We start from the raw sequence: 17,631 nt of genomic DNA, 5'->3' as shown, positions 1-17,631 counted from the left end.
CCTTCCTGCTGACATCAGGTTGCATATGCGACAGCTGCTACTGGTCAGGCGGTTGCACCCACCAAGCCTTTGAAGCTGAGATGACCTTCACTCCCTTCACCTCTGGAGACTTTTCTGAGTCTCGCAGAGGCAGCATGCATCCATGCACTGCCTCTGCAAGGCTCAGAATGCTCAAATTGCCTGAGAGATATGATTTCAGGCTTCCTGGAGGAAACTGGAAGTCATGTCTCTCATGTGATTCCAGCATTCTAAGCGCCACAGAGGCAGCTCACAGATGCGCACTGCCTCTGGGAGGCTTAGAAAAGCCACTGGAGGTGACAGAAGCGGAGTTTCCCCTCGCCTTCAGAGGCTTTGCATAGTGTCAAGCCCTGCTCCCTGTTGTTAAATGGTATACGACTGTATATTGATTTTGGTTTCTGTGGATTTTTTATTGTTTAAATTTAACATTTTATATCGATACCATTGTTTTGCTCATACTGTTACCTGTTTTGATGATATAAATTAAAAAGGCAGGCAATAAATTCGTAAAGAAATCAGGCAAAGTGGGGGACTTCATATGTACACAGTACTGCTATGTGCTGACTTATATACATATTTGCATATATAAAGAGTCACTAGACTAAGGGCAAAAATGGCTTAGGTGCTGTATTCCAAGCAGAGCAAGCACAGCACTGCACAACCAAGCAAAATTTTCTAGCCCCTTCCCTTTACTGAAGCTCCTTGAACTTTCCAAAAGACAATTACTGAGGATTGGGGGTCCCTTGAAACTAGTATGAGTTGTATCCTGGGGAAATACAGTTGGTGAGAATCACCTTCTACAAGTGGAGCACTGTGCCACTTGCTGGGGATTCCTTCTTCCCACTGCAGACCCCAGTGTCACATCTCAAACCATTCTCAAGAATCCCTGACCTTCAGAAGCCAATTCGAACTGGATTTTCAAGGACTAGCAGTAGGGAGGAGGGTGTGGGCAAGATAACTTCTGCAAGTGCAACAGGGCTCATGCTTAGAATGCAATCCAATGACCTTCATTCATAATACAATGATTGCAATTTCAATTATTTCAGTTCAGTAATGATTGTAACTTTTATTGGTTACAATATTGGTAACTTTGGTTACAATTGGAACCAAATTCTTCCATCATGAGATAGCAAAAATGTTGATTTAATTTTAGTAAATATGGTTGAATTTTCATTGTTTTGTGTATAGCTCTATAATTCCAGCTGATAAATATTGCAGTATGTACATGTATTTAAACAGATGGATTGTGTAACAGAGTGTAAGGAAGATCAGTTTCGATGTAAAAATAAGGCACACTGTATCCCTATCAGATGGCTTTGTGATGGAATCCAAGACTGTGTGGATAGCAGTGATGAACAAAATTGTGATAAAGGTAAGATTCATTTCTTTTCTAGCTTTTCTTTAATAACAGTGGGGATAAAGTGTTTGCTTTCTTAGAGAAGTAGACAGTTTTGTTTTTTTTAAGAGTACTAATGTTTTCATAGAAAAATAATCAGGTATTCTAGTTTTTTTATGTTTCTGCAGCAGTAGATATTTCAGCATTCAATTGAGATAATCACTTTGCTTGTTGAATTTTTCTCCATTTATGTCATTATAACAATATTGAATAACTGAGAATATGCAAACGTCTAAGCACACAGTCTCTTTACTTCACAGAATGGGTGAAAGGATGGGGTTATAAGATTCTAGCACATGCTGGTTTCACCAGGATCCACCTCCTGCCCTGCTTGCCCAGAAACTTCCCTGTTCCCCTCCCTGCCCACTGCCTGCTCAACCCCCAACATTCCAGTGCTGGGGAATCTGGGATGGCTACTGCTCCAAAATGGCTGTCAGCAGCAAGCACAGTAAAGACAGTTACTGTGTTATGGGGCAGCCCATAGGATTGGGCTGTAAGTGATACAGAATTTGGATACTTTATACTAGCTTCAAACAAAAAACAGGCATTATCTAGTGGGAAAAATACGGTAGCACATTGTATAGAAAATAATATAATATGTCTATGTTTAAAGCATGAGGATGTATTGTATTTTGCTTTTGTTATTTTATTTTCATAGGGGGAAATATATGTAGAGCAGATGAATTCCTTTGCAACAATTCACTCTGTAAACTCTATCTTTGGGTTTGTGATGGGCAAGATGACTGTGGAGACAACTCTGATGAACTCCCTGAAATATGTGGTAAGCTTACCTTTGTGTTCATGTCCAGAATGTTGCTGCTGTTGGTTTGAATGACTTCAGGCTCTTCATCTCCATACATAATTGACTCTTTCCCTGTGGATCAGTTCTTCTTGTCTTTATAGTAACCCAAGAAGCCAACAGTGATAAAAAGCAACTCAATATAGAAGATAAAATACAAAAACTATTAAACAATAGATAAATTATTCTAATTGTTAAATTAATAGCACTAATATAAACCATAATTTAAGAGGAAATAAAAGGTGAGTGGAATAAATCAATTTTCAGTCCACACTGGAAATCTAACAGAGAGGGTTCAATCTGTAATGCAGTTCCATAGTTTTGGTGGCATCACAGAGTAGGCCCTGCCGCAGAATAGTCCTCCATATTACCTTAGAGCAGGGGTGCCTGAACCCCGGCCCAGGGGCCACTTGCAGCCCTGAAGGACTCCCAATCTGGCCTATGGGGAGCCTCCAGTCTCCAACGAGCCTCTGGCCTTCCAAAGACTTGCTGGAGCCCGTGCTGGCCTTACTCAACTGCTCTCAGCCTGAGGGCGACTGCTCAACCTCTCGTGTAAGCTGTGGGACAAGGGCTCTCTCCACTGCTTGTTGTTTCGCGACTGTGATACAGCAGCCACAGCGAAGGAAAGGCTGGCCTTGCTATGTGCAGGGCCTTTTATAGGACTTGAGTTATTGCAAGACCTTCATTCATTCATATAAGTTCCATCTCTAATATATTCATTTATGTAAATTTATGTAACTGTATTCAAATTTGAAATGTAAATTAATTCTTTTTTCCTGGCCCCAGACACAGTGTCAGAGAGATGATGTGGCCCTCCTGCCAAAAAGTTTGGACACCCCTGCCTTAGAGTATGGGATGTGGAAGAAAAGGTGATCCTTATAGTACCTCAGCCCCAAGATGCAATAACTTTAAAGGTCAATAGCATCTTGAATCTTGCCCCAAAGCAAACTGGCAACTAGTCTAGCTGAATGAACAACAGTCTGGAAGAGTCAAAACTGCCTAGCTCCCATGGCCATAACTGCTCCTGTGTTTTGCATTTTCTGGACAGTTTTCATAGGCAGCATTTTATAGCACATGTTATAGTAATTGAATCACACAGCACATTCCTAACTTGTGCTGGAACAGGCAGGCTGGTGGGCCTGCGCTGTATCCAGCATAAGTTTGGGGCTGGCTGTGGCTCGGCCCAAGGCAAGGGGAAATAATTCCCCTTACCCCAAGAAGAGCTGCAGCAGCCCCAGTGGGTCTATTCAGATCTGCACCACCTAAAGAGGTGGTACAAATCCAAGCAGCCTGGAGCTGCCCCGGGCTGCCTGGGAAAGGGGCTAAGATCTGGCATAAGTACAGGATCCCAGCCCTGCCTCCTGTTCCCTGCCCCCCTGCCCACAGGCCTGCTTGAACTTCCCCCACCCTGACATGCTTCCTCCAGACACCCCCCCCCCAGACCCTCACGCTGTCCAAGCTAAGCCAGCGCAAACTTACCTGGCTTTGGTGCAGCAAAGACTGAATGCACATCCTTGCACCGGCGCAGCTGACTCCAGAGTGGGCGCAAACATGCTTTACGGTGCTTTTGTGACCCTCCCAGGATGGCGCAAGGCACTTGCACCAACCCAACGAGCACTTAGGATTGTGCTTACAATGTCACAAGTCATGTTGGATTCCTGTGGTTGGGTCTGAACTCAGCTGGTGCAATAGCCTAAGGTGGACAAAAGTCCCCCTGGCCACTGCAACCACTGGAGTAGCAATTGGAGCAGCAAGGAATTCAGGGTACCCAAGCTGCAAACTTGTAGCTGCAAACGGGGAGTGCCCCGTTCAGAACAGATTGCTGATCTAATACCTGCATCACAGCTTTTCATACCAAGACAACACTTGTTTTGTCTGGCTTCAGTTTCAATTTCTACACCTTAATCCAGTCCGCTACCACTTTATTCCAAGAAAGTTTGCTTCAGTTGACACCTGGTGCTGAATTGAGTCTCAGCATTAATTTCTTCTCCCAAATCAAGCCACATAGCATTAACTTAAAGGATGTGTTTATAGTAAAAGTCACTTTAAATACAAAGTCACATCAAGCCTTTTGCATCTCTGGAAGCAGATGAATAAATTTAAAGTCATTTTTGTTTACAAATGTTTTATTTTCTCTTTTACAGTAAAATTTCCATGTCCTCCAACAAGGCCATACCGATGCAGAAACAACAGAGTCTGTCTGCGACATGAACAGATTTGTAATGGGATCGATGACTGTGGTGATGATTCAGATGAAGATCACTGTGGTAGGTAATTTTAGCTTGGATTACATTAAAAAAAGTATTTTATGAGCAGCGCTGCATAGGCATGCTGTCCCTGGCCTAGCCAGATGTGGAAACCTGTAAAGCAGCCCTTTTCAATCTTTTTCAGCTCATGGCACACTGACAAGGCACTGAAGTTGTCAAGGCATGCTAATAGTTTTAAATTACATTAAATTATTATGTAACAATTTAATTATTATAACTAATAAATTAGATCACTACATGACAATTAAAGACATTCACAAGAAGCTTGGAGAGGGAAGTGTATGTGATTTCTGGAAAGGAGGAATAATGTTTTGAAGTAAGGTGATCAAATTGTTATCAGAAGTGCCAGAAAGTGTTGGCAAAGAGAGTTCAGACCGAGCTCATACTGCAGAAATGTGGGGTGACAGGCAGTGAGGAGATGTGACTGAAACAAGTGCAGGATTCAACTGGAGTGAGGGAAGAGAGAGAGAATGCGAGGCAACCGATTCCGGACTTTGGAAGGTGGGACGAGCAGGGGAGGTGCACTAAGGGAGGTGTTAACTGCAATTATGGCATGAGAGGGGAATGTGCATGTGTGAGGGGAGGGGATGGGGTGGGGGAGAAGAGAAGAGAGTACTGTCAATTGCCTGCTCATATATTTGAGAAAAAGAGTGCAGCCAAGAGCCCAAGCTTCTGTACATCTACTCAGAAGTAAGCCCCATTATGGTCAGTGGGGCTTACTCCTAGGTAAGTGTGGATAGGATTGTGGCCCAATGCCCTTACTGTTAAAAACCAAAAAGTGCCTTGTCAGTGGAGGGAGGGTCACTTTGGGCTTTACAGGCAAGGAAAAGGGTCTCTCAAGGATCCTTTTCAGCCAGCCAGTCCTTTGGTTGGTGGCCTCGGCAGACTCCCACTTGGCCCGCTTGCTTGCTCCATACCTGCTTCCTGCCTTCTGGATCGCTCACTCTCACTCCATGGCTCCTGCCCACCAGGAACTCATCCAAGAGCTCCTCCAGGCTTCTGTGGCTGGCTGCCCAGTCAGTGCGCATGGGGCAGGCACCAGCAATAGCAGGAGCTTCGAAACCCCTCTGGGGGCTGCTCCTTTTTTTATGCTCCCACACGTGCAGCCGCTGCCTGTCTCCTCTAGCCCTGTGGCACATCTGAGACAGCCTTGCGGCACACCAGTGTGCCAGGGCACAGCAGTTGAAAACCGCTTCTGTATAGTAAGGAAATGTTCTTGAGTGTCCATGCCAAGTTTTTGGAGGCCATAGAGCAGAGATCTGCCTTAGGTTCTTCCGTGACACACCCACTAATCTCCCATAGTGTCACTGTACTGAGTGTTCAGCGGCTGGCCTAGACAGATACAACCCTGATATTGCACTTGCTCAAGGAGTAGAACAAACTGTATAAGGCTAAAGAGGTTAGCAGTTAGTTGGATTAGTAGGTGGCAGGAAAGAAGGTTTGTAAGATATAGGCTATGCAACTTGGCATCTTTGATGTTGACATATTGTTCTAATGATGGTCAGATCCAAGTTGAACTCTTTTGTGTAGGTGCAGGCCTTGAAGTTGAAGCCACAACCCACCCTCCCTTGCCATAGGGTCTATGTTTATAGGGTCTATATTTGTGCTTTGCATTCTCGCATTGCTTAATGATCTCTTGGTAGCATCTCTTATCCCTGGTGAATGAGACTGGTTGACCACAGCCTCTGCAGCAGTTGGTTGGGTTATCTTTCAGAAGTTCCCAGTTGCTTATTCAAGTAGATTGGGCTGCGGGCAAAGCAGTTTGTGTTGGTAATATCACTCCCCCCACTCCTGCAGACTGTATCTTTTTGGACTGCTGATTTAGCTTACTTGCTTGAACCACCCATTACCTCTTTGTCCCAATGACGTCTGGTCCAGAAAGTAAATTCCCCATATTTGGCTCATTATGGGCCCAATCCAAACCTATACTTGGGTTGATTCAAGCCCCTTGCACCAGCCCAGGAGTGTTGTAAAAGTGCCATAAAGAATTTTTGTGCCACTCGCAGGGGAGATAGGCCAGCACATGGATGTGCGCCGGCCTCCTCGTGCCATCATGGGCCCCAGGGAGAAGATGAATTGCATTGGCAGAGCTCTGCCAATGCAGGGATTGGGGGTGTGTGTGAGGAGGCTGGAGGGAGGTGTTTGGTGGGCGGTGGTGCGTTCCCAGGGGCCGACAAGCAGGGAGCAAGAGGCAAGTCCAGGAACCAGCAGTTATGCCAGATCCTGACCCTGTTCCTGGGTGCCCCAGGGTAGTCCCAGGCTGCTCGGATTTGTGCCACCTCTGGAGGTGGCATGGATCCAAGTAGCCGGATTGGGACTGCAGTGGCTCTTCCCAGGGTAGGGGAAAATGTTTCCCCTTGCCCCAACTGTGCCTTCGGCTGCCTGAAACATGGCTAGATATAGCACAGGAATGTTGGCCTGCCTGTTTACATCACAAGTTAGGATTGCGCTCTAAGTGGAGCTACGACACAGAGCAAGATAAGAAGAATTTGTGGGTACCAGTTCCAGCGTAAGGGGCGAAACAAACTCCAGTTACAAAATTTGTGGATGAGGGTTACATCCATTTCCTTGGTCCCAGCACATGTCTGATCTTGGAAGCTAAGCAGGGTCAGGCCTGGTTAGTATTTGGATGGGAGACCGCATGGGAATACCAGGTGCTGTAAGCTTATACCATAGTCTTTCGAGACTGAAGGTTGCCAACCAAGTCAGTCAACATTCCTATCTAATTCTTATTTCATGTCCCCTACACTGAACATGGTACAATATTCATTTTGGTAAGATAGGGGCACAGAGGCTATCATATGAGTGATGACCACAGTGTGTGGTACCCAAAAAGTACCTTTTCGAACAGTGCTAAAGCAGGGTTGCCTCTAAAATTTTTTTTCATTTCCCTGACTTTCCCTGACCAACATTTGTCAATTTCCCTGACCACCATTCAAATATAACCACAAGTTTAAAAATGAATAGGTCGTGTTGCATTAATTCAAGGCTGAATGAAATGTTCCATTCTACAACTGCACAAGTTGCAACTGCAAAAATATTTGTCAAAGTAAGAGATTTAATATCAGCTTCTTTCAACATTAACTGCAGCAACATCTGTTTTGCAATTGTACCAAAAATTACACCAAGATACAAACATATTGCGATGAACTGTTGACATGATTTAATTTTCAGGTTCTTTTGATGTAATAATGGTTCTTGTGCATGAGACTCCATAGCTCTAATTCCCATATTACTTAGTTCAAAGGTTTTGTAGCACACTTCACAATAACCTTTGCATTTGTCTCCAGCAACTGGTGATAGCCATGGAACGAAGTCAGAATGAAGTTTGAAATCCAGCCACTGCATATTAAAAATTTTCCTTTTGGAAGCCATCTTCAAAATTTGGTTTCAGATACGGCCGTACATAGAACCACCTGCCTGACATCAAGATGTTAGCAGATTTGTTTTCTGGCAAGTAGGAACTTTCCAAAGCTGGGAAAGTTTCATTTTCACTTTCTGGTTCCAAAAAGTGTAATGAGCAGATAAGTAGCAAGAAAGAAGGTGGCATTTCTGCAATCTAGATGTTGTACAGGATCGTGAGAAAGACCACTGACACCAATTCAGGCTCGAGACCTTTTATAAGGAAGAATGGAACCTGACCCAATCAATGAATCTAAGAACAGCCCCACTGGATCAGGTCATAGGCCCATCTAGTCCAGCTTCCTGTATCTCACAGCGGCCCACCAAATGCCCCAGGGAGCACACCAGATAACAAGAGACCTGCATCCTGGTGCCCTCCCTTGCATCTGGCATTCTGACATAGTCCATTTCTAAAATCAGGAGGTTGCACATACACATCATGGCTTGTAACCCATAATGGATTTTTCCTCCAGAAACTTGTCCAATCCCCTTTTAAATGTGTCCAGGCCAGATGCCTGTGGCATCACCATACCCTGTGGCAAGGAGTTCCACAGACCAACCACACGCTGAGTAAAGAAACATTTTCTTTTATCTGTTCTAACTCTCCCAACACGCAATTTTTGTGGATGTCCCCTGGTTCTGGTGTTATGTGAGAGTGTAAAGAGCATCTCTCTATCCACTCTGTCCATCCCCTGCATAATTTTGTTTGTCTCAATCATGTCCCCCCTCAGACACCTCTTTTCTAGGCTGAAGAGGCCCAAACGCCGTAGCCTTTCCTCATAAGGAAGGTGCCCCAGCCCAGTAATCGTCTTAGTCACTCTCTTTTGCATCTTTTCCATTTCCACTATGTCTTTTTTGACATGCGGCAACCAGAACTGGACACAATACTCCAGGTGTGGCCTTACCATCGATTTGTACAACAGCATTATAATATTAGCCGTTTTGTTCTCAATACCTTTTCTAATGATCCCAAGCATAGAATTGGCCTTCTTCACTGCCGCCGCACATTGGGTCGGCACTTTCATCGACCTGTCCACCACCACCCCAAGATCTCTCTCCTGATCTGCCAGACAGCTCAGAACCCATCAGCCTATATGTAAAGTTTTGATTTTTTTCCCCCCAATGTGCATGACCTTACCCTTACTGACACTGAAACGCATCTGCCATTGTTGCTGCCCATTCTGCCAGTCTGGAGAGATCCTTCTGGAGCTCCTCACAATCACTTCTGGTCTTCACCACTCGGAAACGTTTGGTGTCGTCTGCAAACTTAGCCACCTCACTGCTCAACCCTGTCTTCAGGTCATTTATGAAGAGGTTGAAAAGCACTGGTCCCAAGACAGATCCTTGGGCACACCGCTTTTCACCTCTCTCCATTGTGAAAATCGCCTTGAAAATGCCTGGAAAATTGCCTTGAGAATGAAAAGACCTTGTTTCGAATTCCCCCAATTGAGACAAGACCTGAGGTAGGCAGGCAAGCAGCAGGACTTGAGGCAAGCCAGGCAAAGGCTGGGTGGATGTTTCCTTTCCTGATTCTCTCTTCCACCGAGAGGCTTTCCCCAGGGGCTTCTTCCAGCAGCTCTCTCGTTAGCTCTCCTACAGAGCTCTGTCTTCAACTCCTCTTCGGGGCTCCTAGGTAATCTTTCCTTCAGGGCTTGCTCCCAGCTCCTTCTCCAGTAGTCTCTCTCTTACAGAGCTCAATCTTGACACTCCTCTCAGCAACTCTTTCCTGGTGGTCTGAGAGCTCTCTGTGCTGGTGCACCCCTTTTATAGTCCCAGTGGCTCTGCACAGCCCTCTACCTTTCCTTCAATGGTACTGCAGCGTTTTTGCACATGGCACTCAAGTCCTTTTGCACTCAGCACTAAAATCTCCTGCCTCAGCCCCTCCCAATTCTCAAGGGCTCATCTCTAATTCTGCCCAACAACAGTAAGCCTATTGGCTCTAACAATACTTAATGACTATTGGCTCACAAACAAGTCCTAGACACAACTTAGACCAGGGGTGTCAAACTCATTTCATACAGAGGGCCAAACTGCATTCATCATGCCTGCTGAGGACCGGAGATGATGTCTTTAGGCAGGAAGTGATGTCATTACGCAAGTCATAACCAAAAGTAAGCACTTTTTTCTCACTTAAGAACTCATTAGCTGCAAAAGACAGAAGAGAAAATACACAAATCTTGATCATATTTCAAGATATGGGAGAGCCCAATTTTCATGTGGGCTGTTCTTTCAGCAGTAACACCTCATGAGAACCTCATCAGTGCTCAGCAGCTGAGAGCTTGAGGGCGGGATAAAAAGTTTCCACGGGCCACATCCGGCCCCTGGGCCTTATGTTTGACACCCCTGACTTAGACAATTGAGCCCAAATCTTACACATATCACAGAGAAGCAGACAACCCTCATTTGCAACATTATGCATGGGAGAAGTTAGGAAAGAGGGTGAGAGAGCTGCTACTCTGTAAACTCCAGCAGGAACAAGCAATCACATTTGCAAAATTTACTTTGCATGCTGCAGAGTAGAAAGTGCTAGTTGTCTGTGAAATCCAACAGCAGCAAAACTCATTTGCAACTCTGTGCTGGTTTTAGTAGGAGACGAGTCCATTCCATACACAAGCATGACCCAAAAACATGCTTATCTTTATATGTAAGTTAAATGCAGTACTAGCAGGTAGGGATGAAAACAGTTAGATGTTTAAAGTTTGTATATTGCTAAACATTTAAACCAGCCTCGCTTTGCAAATGCTACAGGCAGACACTGGAAATCATGCAGAGACAGCGCTTAACAAGGACATTAGGCTGGTTGCTGGAGGTGGAGCTGAGAAAAAGGTGGAGCTGGGAAAAGGCATCATTAGGCTTTACTTGTATTCTGCTACTTCTCTATTCCAGTTGCTACAAGTACAGATCATGCTGTTGCAGCAGCAGGTCAAAAATCTACTGCTTGAATATATTTTGATCACAATTTCCCTGACTTTCCCTGACTTCAGACCAATTTCCCTGATTTTCCAGAAAGTGGCAACCCTGTAAAGGATATTATAGGATCAAGGTAGTGTTACCAGTAATGTTCATTTAAAAAATGTAACGCGCACACTAGGGAAAAACAATAATGTGCAGGATTCCAGTGTCATGGCCATTCATGGGACTGTATAATTTAGTGGTGAAAGAAAAATGGAGACAAGAGTGAAGGTGCACAAATTTTACTGAAGTGCTCAAACAAACAAACAAACAAACAAACAAAAACAAAGAGTTCATGAAAGAGGCCATGCTGGCCATGAAAATCTATAGACATAAAAAAAAGGTTCAAACTGGGCCTAGCTGAACTAGCTCACACACACTTAATCAGTGTGTGGAACAGTGGAAATTCTAAAGTTAACTTTTCACACAAAATGAAGCCATGGGGAAAGCAATTAGAAGAAGGAGAAGGGGCAGAGCCAAAAGGGAGGAAATATGGGGAGAAAGTGATATGAGGCGATTAGAAGGAGAGAGAGAAGGGAAAGTTTTGGGATGTTAAAGAAAAAGAGGAGGAAAGGAAAATGGGGAGAAATAGTGGGAGAGAACAGAGAAAGATTTTAGTGGTTCAGGCAGTGGCAAAAGATTGTGGCTGGAAATGGCTCTCTGTAGCCTGAACTGAGGGCAAAAGGGAAGGGGTAAGCCTAGAAACAGGCCGGCCCACTAGCTTTGGTAGCACTTGGCAAGACAGAGATAAATCTGGAAAAGAAAGTGGTTTGTGCGATGTTGCCGATACTTGGTGCTAGATGGCACAGTGGTTCTCAGATCAAGGCTGGAAAAGGAGTGACTTGATGCAGCACCAATGGGTTATTACTCCACAAAGGAGCAGCAAGACAGAAAAATGGACAGTGAATGGGGAAGTAAATAACTAACATGGAACAAAAAACACAGAACTCTGAAGCACTGGTTTTTGATAGACTTTTGCCCCATAGAAATCTATGGAATTCTAGGTGGGGTTGACTCCATCTGTTACTAGCAGAGGACACTTCCAATGTTCTGCCTTAGTTTTCCCACCCGGTGGAAATTGTAGTAACTAGTTGAAGGCAGGGACATTCAGGCAGGGGATGAAGAGCCTTATCTGACATACTCCAAGGAAACTAGCCTTCATGGTTATTGCATGTGCTACAATCACTTTTTGAGTGGTTACACAAGCACGAGGAGGCTGAGCTCCTGTCTGCCACAGCTCTAGTCTCTGCCTATATATTAACAGGAACATGCCTATGATTGTTATGATGTGTCCTTGCACATTGCTATGCATACATTGATAGTCCCCACACCTGCAAAGCAGGATTATGTCCTTAATACATCAATCTTATATTTCTTTGTTCTGATAATATAAGAAGTTTATTTTTTTACAATTGTAACTTTTTGCAGGTAAAACTACATACAAAGCAAGACCTTGTAAAAAAGATGAGTTTGCTTGTAGCAATAAGAAGTGTGTACCTGTGGAACTAGAGTGTGATCAGTTTGATGATTGTGGAGATGGCTCAGATGAGCAAGGCTGCAAAACAAGTAAGTTTGATTCAGAGACTTTCTACATTTTATTTTTATGGAAGAAACTGTTACTCCGGTATACGTCCTGTTGCACAGAATCTGCTTAATCTTATGGCTCTTAAATTAGCATGAACGTGAACAGAGAATAACCTAACCTAGTATTTTATAGCTTATATATGTGCAGTGTGATTGGGATAATAATGAATGCCACCATCCAATGAGGCAATTTGATAGGGCAAAACCTTTTTTGCAACTAGAGTTTTGTTTTATGTTTGTGCTGCTGCAGTTAAATTACTATTGTCAAATAACGATACATTCCTTCTATCTGAGATGGCCATCCTCTTCCACTGAGTGCTCAGCTTCGGGAGGGACGCACATGGAACGGTGAGGGAGGAGGGGACACCTGCCTAGCCAGCCAGATCAGTCAAATCAACCCTAGTGATCAATGGGGTTACAGATGTCGCAGCTAGATCACCCTCACATCCTGTTGTCAAAGAGACATGCTATTATCCTCTTTTCAGAACCATTTCGACTTGGTTTTACTTTTCTGTGCATTGGTGGATCATGTTGTTTTGGGTTTAAGCAGAAGTTTCCAAACTGGATTGTCATGACTCCCCACCCAGGGATGCCCTGTCTCTGCTCCCGTAAGGGGTGGGGCGATGGCAAAGGTAGCAACACTGTTGACAGGATGCCGCTGACATGGGACAAAAGAGGGTTTTTTGTACTTACCAGGAGCAGCACCAGCTTCCTGGGGGCTGTGGAGAGCCTGCGGACACCTCCATAGGGTTCCACAAGCCTCCGACTGTCTAAAAACAGCTATCACAACCCACTTCTGATTTCGCAATAGCAAATCAGAAGTGAGTCACAAGTGCTATTTTAGACAGTCGGAGGCTTGCGGAGGCATCTGGGCTCTCTGCACCCCCCAGGAGGACAGCACTTGTCCTGGTAAGTAAAATTCCACCTTTTGTCCTTGGGAGCGGCGTAATCCTGGAGATGCTGCCTTTGTCCCTTGCAGTGGTTCCCAAACTCCTAGTTGCATGCCTTTAATACTGTGGATTTTGTCTTCTTCACTTGCTTCACTAGGCAAGAGCGCTAGTGGTTACTGTAGATACCAGAATATCAGTTGATGTGACAGATAAGTCGAGGGCAGGTTTTGAGCCAAAATCATGGAATTTTCTGTGGCCCTCAGATAAGTTGGGAGGGGGATTAACCTTAGGAGGGTGTCTGACTAAAATTTTGTCTGATTTTACCCAAGGCCAGATCTTGAAAAATAGCCTACCAGGATTTGCAACCTAAGAACTGTACAGTCTCTAATTTATTAAAAATATAGTAAAAGATCATAAGATATATTTTTATTCATTAACTTTTTAATTCTGGACTTTGCATCCTTTTTGTAAACACTATCAGAGTAAGTGCACTGTATACAACATACTACTAGAACCATTACTCAAATCTTTTTTAAGGTGCCTGGTGTGTTAAGCTAGAGGTTCTACATATAACATATAACACATAACTGGGAGTGTGCAGTTCACAGTGGAGAGACAAGCAACAAGGAATGACTGTGAGCAAGCACAGCTACACATAATTGCAACCCAATTTACTCATAAGTAGACCCATTGCTTTTGATGTGTGTTATTCTTAAGTAGTGGTGCACTGAATTGTAGCCGCTGACTTTGTTTCAAATGGAAATGAGGATTACATCCTGGTATTTTTTAAAAAACCAGGTCTCTGCCAAACATTTGCAAAATAGAACTAAGTTGCAGAAGGGTCAGGTGTGATCCTGCCAAAGAGAACGAGGCCTACTTGATTGAAATGGAAGTGTTGAGCCCTGGCTTATTCTTCTCTGGAGAAATGCAAAGGTTAACTTTGGCTGCAGCTTGCCTTGAAAGCTGGTCACCTTGGAGACTAATTGGCTTATAATTCTTTCTGCATTGTCCTCTTGCTCTCCTCTGGGCTTCTCCTGGCTGCTTCGATGAGCCTGAACAGCCCTGACCTCTGAGTGACCCACAGATAAGTCGAGGAAATTATCTTAGCTGATTAATTGGCAGAAATTTATTGTCTTTTAGGCGAGTGTCTAAGATAGGCTCAGAATATGAATACAGTATACATGATTCGCAGTTCTTGGATGTTATGACAGTTGGTGAGATGGTTAGTTAGATAAAACTGCCAGCAGCTCCTGTGTGGCAATTGAGACTGTAGCAAGTCCCTGTCCATAACAGACCTGGTATGGCATAGTGGCTAACAGCCCAATCCTATCTCCTATCAGTCCATAGCATGTAGCCATGCCAGTGTGTATGGGATGGCAGATGTATTCAGCTTACAGGGATGTTGTAAAGACTATATCAAGTGCCTCTGACGCACTTTATGCACTCAGAAAGCACTTTAAAAATATTAAATAGACTTATTGCATGTGGCACCAAGAAGTGCTGGTGGGAACAGAGGTGATGCCACTGGCACATGGTTGTTACAGGATAGTCATGCCAGCATACCAGGAGAGCTTAACCAGTCATTTGCAGCGTTCTGGCTGTAGCAATACCTGCCTTTGTTGTGACTTCCTGCCATCAAAAAGGGTGAGAATTCCCTATCCCTGAACTGCCATAAAGTAACCAGTGAACCCAAGTCACAAGTGGAGTCCTGAGTTAATGACCCCTCAACTTGAGTCATAGTGCATGACCATGGCAACTCGATCGGCAAGAAATTTAGTCTTTTGCACCAAGTCACAAGTCATTTTGAGAAATGAATTGAGTCTCGAGTCAATGACTTGCTTGAGCAAAAATTCACAGCCAAAAAAAAAACCTTAAGCATTCCTCCTCCCTTCAAATCCCCAGCCCCTGCCTCCTGGAACCATCTACCCTCCTCCCACCATGTCTACCACTGCTGTCTGAATGAAGTCCAGCTTCCACATCGCCCACGAGGTCTTCGGTGCAATGTGGAAGTGACAACCCCCCCAAAAAAAATATTAAGCCAGAACACACACACAAGATAGGGACTCATGATAGGAACTTGAGTCATTTCAAATCCCAACTCTTTTTAGAGTCATTGGCCCTGAGTTGCAAGTTGAGCCAGGGTCAGCAATGTCCATGACTCGAGTCAACTCAAGTGGTTAAAAAATGTGTGTTTGAGCAACTCGAGTTGAGTCAACACAAGTCGAGTTCCCATCTCTGACAGCAGTTGCTGGCAATTTTGCCCAACAACTGTCTCATACAGTACATTGGATGTACTGTAAGTTGGAAGTTACTTCATTCAAAAGCCTTTTTACTTTTGCAGAGAATGCTTTCTCATTTAAATCTATTGATAGTTCAAATCTTAGACACAAAAAAACTGCTCATAGCGAATGAAGCAAACATCCCCAAGAAGGGATTTGTAAGGCTCCGTGAATTAGTGGACAGGTTCAGTGATGCTGCTGCATATTGGAAGAAAAGAAACTGTGTAGCCTAAACCTGTTTGACCAAGTTCTGGGAAGCTTTCCAATCCAAGCAGTCTATAGCTGTGGAAATACATTTCTTTATCTCTTTAGCTTATAGTGAGATGAAAAACAAAAACCTTCCAGAAGTCTTTGTTCAGGTCAAAATATAGCACATGGAAAGGCTAATGACAGTCCAACCCAACATGGAGAGCTTGGAGGAACTGGGTTTTCACTATGCCCTCCTTGCTATTCCGCACCTTCGTAAGTTATTACCTTACCTTGCTGGGTGGCTTTGATTTCTAAGGCACTAGACAGGCTGGTCTGGATCTAGGCTTCACGCTATGGGTGCTGGCCATGTCATTTCACCTTCAACTCCTGTCACTAAAATATCTGTCTTTGTCTGCAAATAGGTCAAGACTCCCAGAACACCCTGAGAAGCTCAGTTGCTAGTTGGGCTCCTTTGGGAGCCAACTGTGACCATGTTTCTAAGGCAATGATGCAGCTGAGCTCTTGTGAGCCTCCAGATGTCACCCAAAAGGTGACCTTATGCACCTGCAATGTCTTACCATGCACTAAGTGTGAAAGGGAGGCTGCTGAGGAGGAGATGGCCCTTATCTCTTTCCAGTGCTACAGGGACTGAACAAAGAAGGAAGAGAAGGAGTTGGTAATCCCAATCTCCCTTTGTTTGCAACAGAAGCAGTCTGGAGGTGCTCAGGTGATCAGCCCAAGAGCTAAACATTCATGGACAGATCTTGTAGGGTGTGCACACTATCTTTCAAGCACCGAAATTTATGTTAGTGTTTTTCTATCAGCAGTTCTATGCATATTATCCCCAAATTTTAAATCTTTTCAGTTTTCAAAAGCATATGGGATTTGCCAATACATATGCACTACTTTTGATTGAATTTCCCTTTTAACAGCTCTATACAATAATAGAATGCTATATATCCCTAGAATGTTTTCTCAGCACAGCCCCAGAAATTTGACTTTCAAGAAATATATTGGTCATTCTGTCGGAGATGCTGCTGTGGGAGACACTTAGAAAAACAATTGCATGCATAGAAGCAGCACAATTATCTTCTCACCTCACAATCATAATATACATATTTTCCTAGCTGTTCCTCTGCAATCATCAGGGCTAACTCACTTGAAGACAAAAATGAATCCTAAATCTTTTAGGAAACCAAACTCTGCAGTAACAACAAGAGGAGCATAAGTATTCCATGGCTAATAAAGAAACTATAATTATTAATATGTTCACATATTTCTAAAAAGAACCAAAATCCATTTGATTTTACATTTTTATTTCATTTTAGGTCTAACTGAATATAGCTGTGAAAATAATGTGAACCCTTGTGGTGATGATGCATATTGTAATAAAACCAAAACATCTCTTTTCTGTCAGTGTAAGTCTGGATTTCAAAGGAACAGAAGAAACTGGCAATGTGAAGGTATTTCCTTAGCAACTACTTTGAAATCCTTTTGTTCTAAAAATGATTCATAAACATGATAATATAATAAATGTCAGAAGATGGTCTTCATTTACAATTATTATGGTTATGGGATGTCAGTTCACTTTTGAAAAATTAAATTAACAAGTAACTTTTTTGGTACTAAGAAGCAAAGCATCCATAATAGAATTAAAATGTTTTAAAACAATTAGAAACCTCTAGGATTTCTTTGGCTCTGTTATGACCCCAGTCAGTTTATGGAAACAAAACAGTTAAAATCACAGAGAATGAGCATATATCGTAATGATTACTGTTGAATTTAGAACACTGTTTGGTAAAACTACAATTAATTAAATATTTTCTTTGTTTCTGCAGACTGCTCTATGTTGGGT

The 17,631-nt window shown here is 43.5% G+C and overlaps 1 protein-coding gene across 1 annotated transcript in view; it reads left to right on the top strand.

Annotated features, from left to right (window-relative positions):
* The window catches only part of LRP1B (LDL receptor related protein 1B), a 796,682-nt gene that overhangs the window by 716,215 nt on the left and 62,836 nt on the right, over positions 1–17,631 (top strand). Inside the window, exons 71-75 of the mRNA XM_066621533.1 lie at positions 1,258–1,390; positions 2,073–2,195; positions 4,358–4,480; positions 12,263–12,400; positions 17,105–17,239. Coding sequence (XP_066477630.1) covers positions 1,258–1,390; positions 2,073–2,195; positions 4,358–4,480; positions 12,263–12,400; positions 17,105–17,239 — 652 coding nt within the window. The remainder of the gene's footprint in view (positions 1–1,257; positions 1,391–2,072; positions 2,196–4,357; positions 4,481–12,262; positions 12,401–17,104; positions 17,240–17,631) is intronic.

This window comes from Tiliqua scincoides, chromosome 1 (assembly GCF_035046505.1).
Source record: "Tiliqua scincoides isolate rTilSci1 chromosome 1, rTilSci1.hap2, whole genome shotgun sequence".
In the NCBI taxonomy this organism is placed as follows: domain Eukaryota; kingdom Metazoa; phylum Chordata; class Lepidosauria; order Squamata; family Scincidae; genus Tiliqua; species Tiliqua scincoides.
This window is presented reverse-complemented; position numbering and strand designations above follow the sequence as displayed.